This window comes from Mesitornis unicolor, unplaced genomic scaffold (assembly GCF_000695765.1).
Source record: "Mesitornis unicolor isolate BGI_N332 unplaced genomic scaffold, ASM69576v1 scaffold34758, whole genome shotgun sequence".
NCBI lineage: Eukaryota > Metazoa > Chordata > Aves > Mesitornithiformes > Mesitornithidae > Mesitornis > Mesitornis unicolor.
In genome coordinates this window covers 1-1,653 of record NW_010203128.1, presented here as the reverse complement: position 1 = coordinate 1,653, position 1,653 = coordinate 1, and the positions used below count along the sequence as shown (strand labels likewise).

General features: G+C 61.5%; 1 protein-coding gene across 1 annotated transcript in view; it reads left to right on the top strand.

Annotated features, from left to right (window-relative positions):
* Positions 1 to 1,211, top strand: part of CHD6 (chromodomain helicase DNA binding protein 6) — a gene marked incomplete at both ends in the record, with an annotated part of 30,172 nt that extends 28,961 nt beyond the window's left edge. The window contains 2 exons of the mRNA XM_010190619.1: positions 326 to 376; positions 997 to 1,211. Of these exons, the coding sequence (XP_010188921.1) occupies positions 326 to 376; positions 997 to 1,211 (266 nt within the window). The remainder of the gene's footprint in view (positions 1 to 325; positions 377 to 996) is intronic.
* Positions 1,212 to 1,653: the final 442 nt, after the last annotated feature.

Sequence of the window (1,653 nt, the reverse complement as noted above, 5' to 3'; positions counted from 1 at the left end):
AGCAAGAGCGGTGAACAAAGCAGCGTGGGAGGGCACGGGGTTGTCTGAGCAGTTGGGCTGTCGCACTGCTGCTGTCCTGGGCAGCAGCACTACAGGCTGTGTCCCTGTGGTGCATCTCCCCTCGAGGCCCACAGGGCACAGCACTGCCCCTCAGCTGTCACCACCCCTGTCCCCCGTGTGCTGACGGCAGCCTTCAACTCCAGCCTGAGGGCGTAGGACGCCTGCCCATCCTGCCACCCCGTACCCTGCCAGGGCTGGGCGGGCTGCGGGCACGGGGCATGTTGTGTGAGGCTGGAGAGCCGTCTCTGATGGTTTCCTTCTGCAGGACATTGTGGCTGCTGGGGGGGGGGGCGGCAGCGGGGAGCGTTTGTGGCAGGTGAGGCTGTATCTCCCGCAGCGCAGCCCATGGCTTCCCAGGGGCTGGCACGGCACAACCGGAGCTGGGGCACTGCCCTGCTCTGTGCGAGTGGGTGAGGGTCCCTGACCTGGGGAGGCTGCTGTCAGGGACCCTCTCATGCAAAGTCACCTGTGACCTGGGGATGGGCCTCGTAACAGGGCAGCCAGGGTCAGAAAAGAGTTTCTGGGGGTGACCAGAAGCCGTTAGCCTGCCCTTGTCCTTGCGGCTGCCTGCGTGAGATGAGCGCAGGGTCTCTGCGGTGGGCAGTGCTGGCAGATGCCATGGGCTGGCCGGCCCTGCTGCTGGACAGGGAGCCACAGTCCTTTCCTGTGCGTGGCCTGGCCCAGAGCCGTCATCCCTTCCCCAGCTCTGCCTCTGGGCTCTGTCTGAAGGAATCTCAGACTTGGTGAGGCTGTGAGCCAGCAGCTTTTTGGGTGTAGAGGCCCAGGAATGGTCACCACAGCCCTCCACTCATGACTGTGATGTCTGGTGTCCCCCTTGGGAGAGGGAAGGCAGGAGGGTGCCCTTGGAGCTGGTGGGAACCTGTGGCTTTGAGTGTGCATTAAATACTAATGTCCTTGCTGATGTTTGAAGCCCAGGATGGCTCCGACTCAGACAGATCCTGCTGGCCTGTCTCATCTGCCCTCACAGCCAGACTGCGGAGGCTTGTCACTGTGTACCAGCGCTGCAACCGCAAAGAGCTGCCTCCCCGCGCCGAGATGCTGGTGCCCGGTAACCATGGATACTGGCTGCAGGACGAGATGTTCAGGAGAGCCTCTGAGATGGACTCGGTGAACAAAGAACTGCAGAAAAGGTAACGCAGCACAGGATCCTTTCCAAGGCTGATGTAGGCCAGTTGAAACCCTTGACCCCTGGATATACCCGTGTAAACGTCACCACGCTGTCTGTGCAGGCAGCTGGAGTCCTGGGCAGGGAACGCAGCTCCCAGATGTGAGGGAGCCTGGTGGCTCTTGGCAGCCACTGGCCAGGGAGCAACCCCCACTGTAATTTGGGGGTAGCAGCTGGTGACACGGTGAAAGGAAGCAAGGACACAGCTCTTCAGGGTCAAATCCAGTGTCTGCCAGACATCACTCCCCAGCCCCAGCAGAGTGGGTGCTGCTGAGGGGTGCTGTGCACTTGGGACACATCAGGGATGAGGGGTGATGGATGGGCACTGTCACGGCCCACGTGTCATTTCCTCTCCTGTCCCGTCATGTCCTCTCCCATCTTACCTCCTTTTATGACGAGGTGACCTG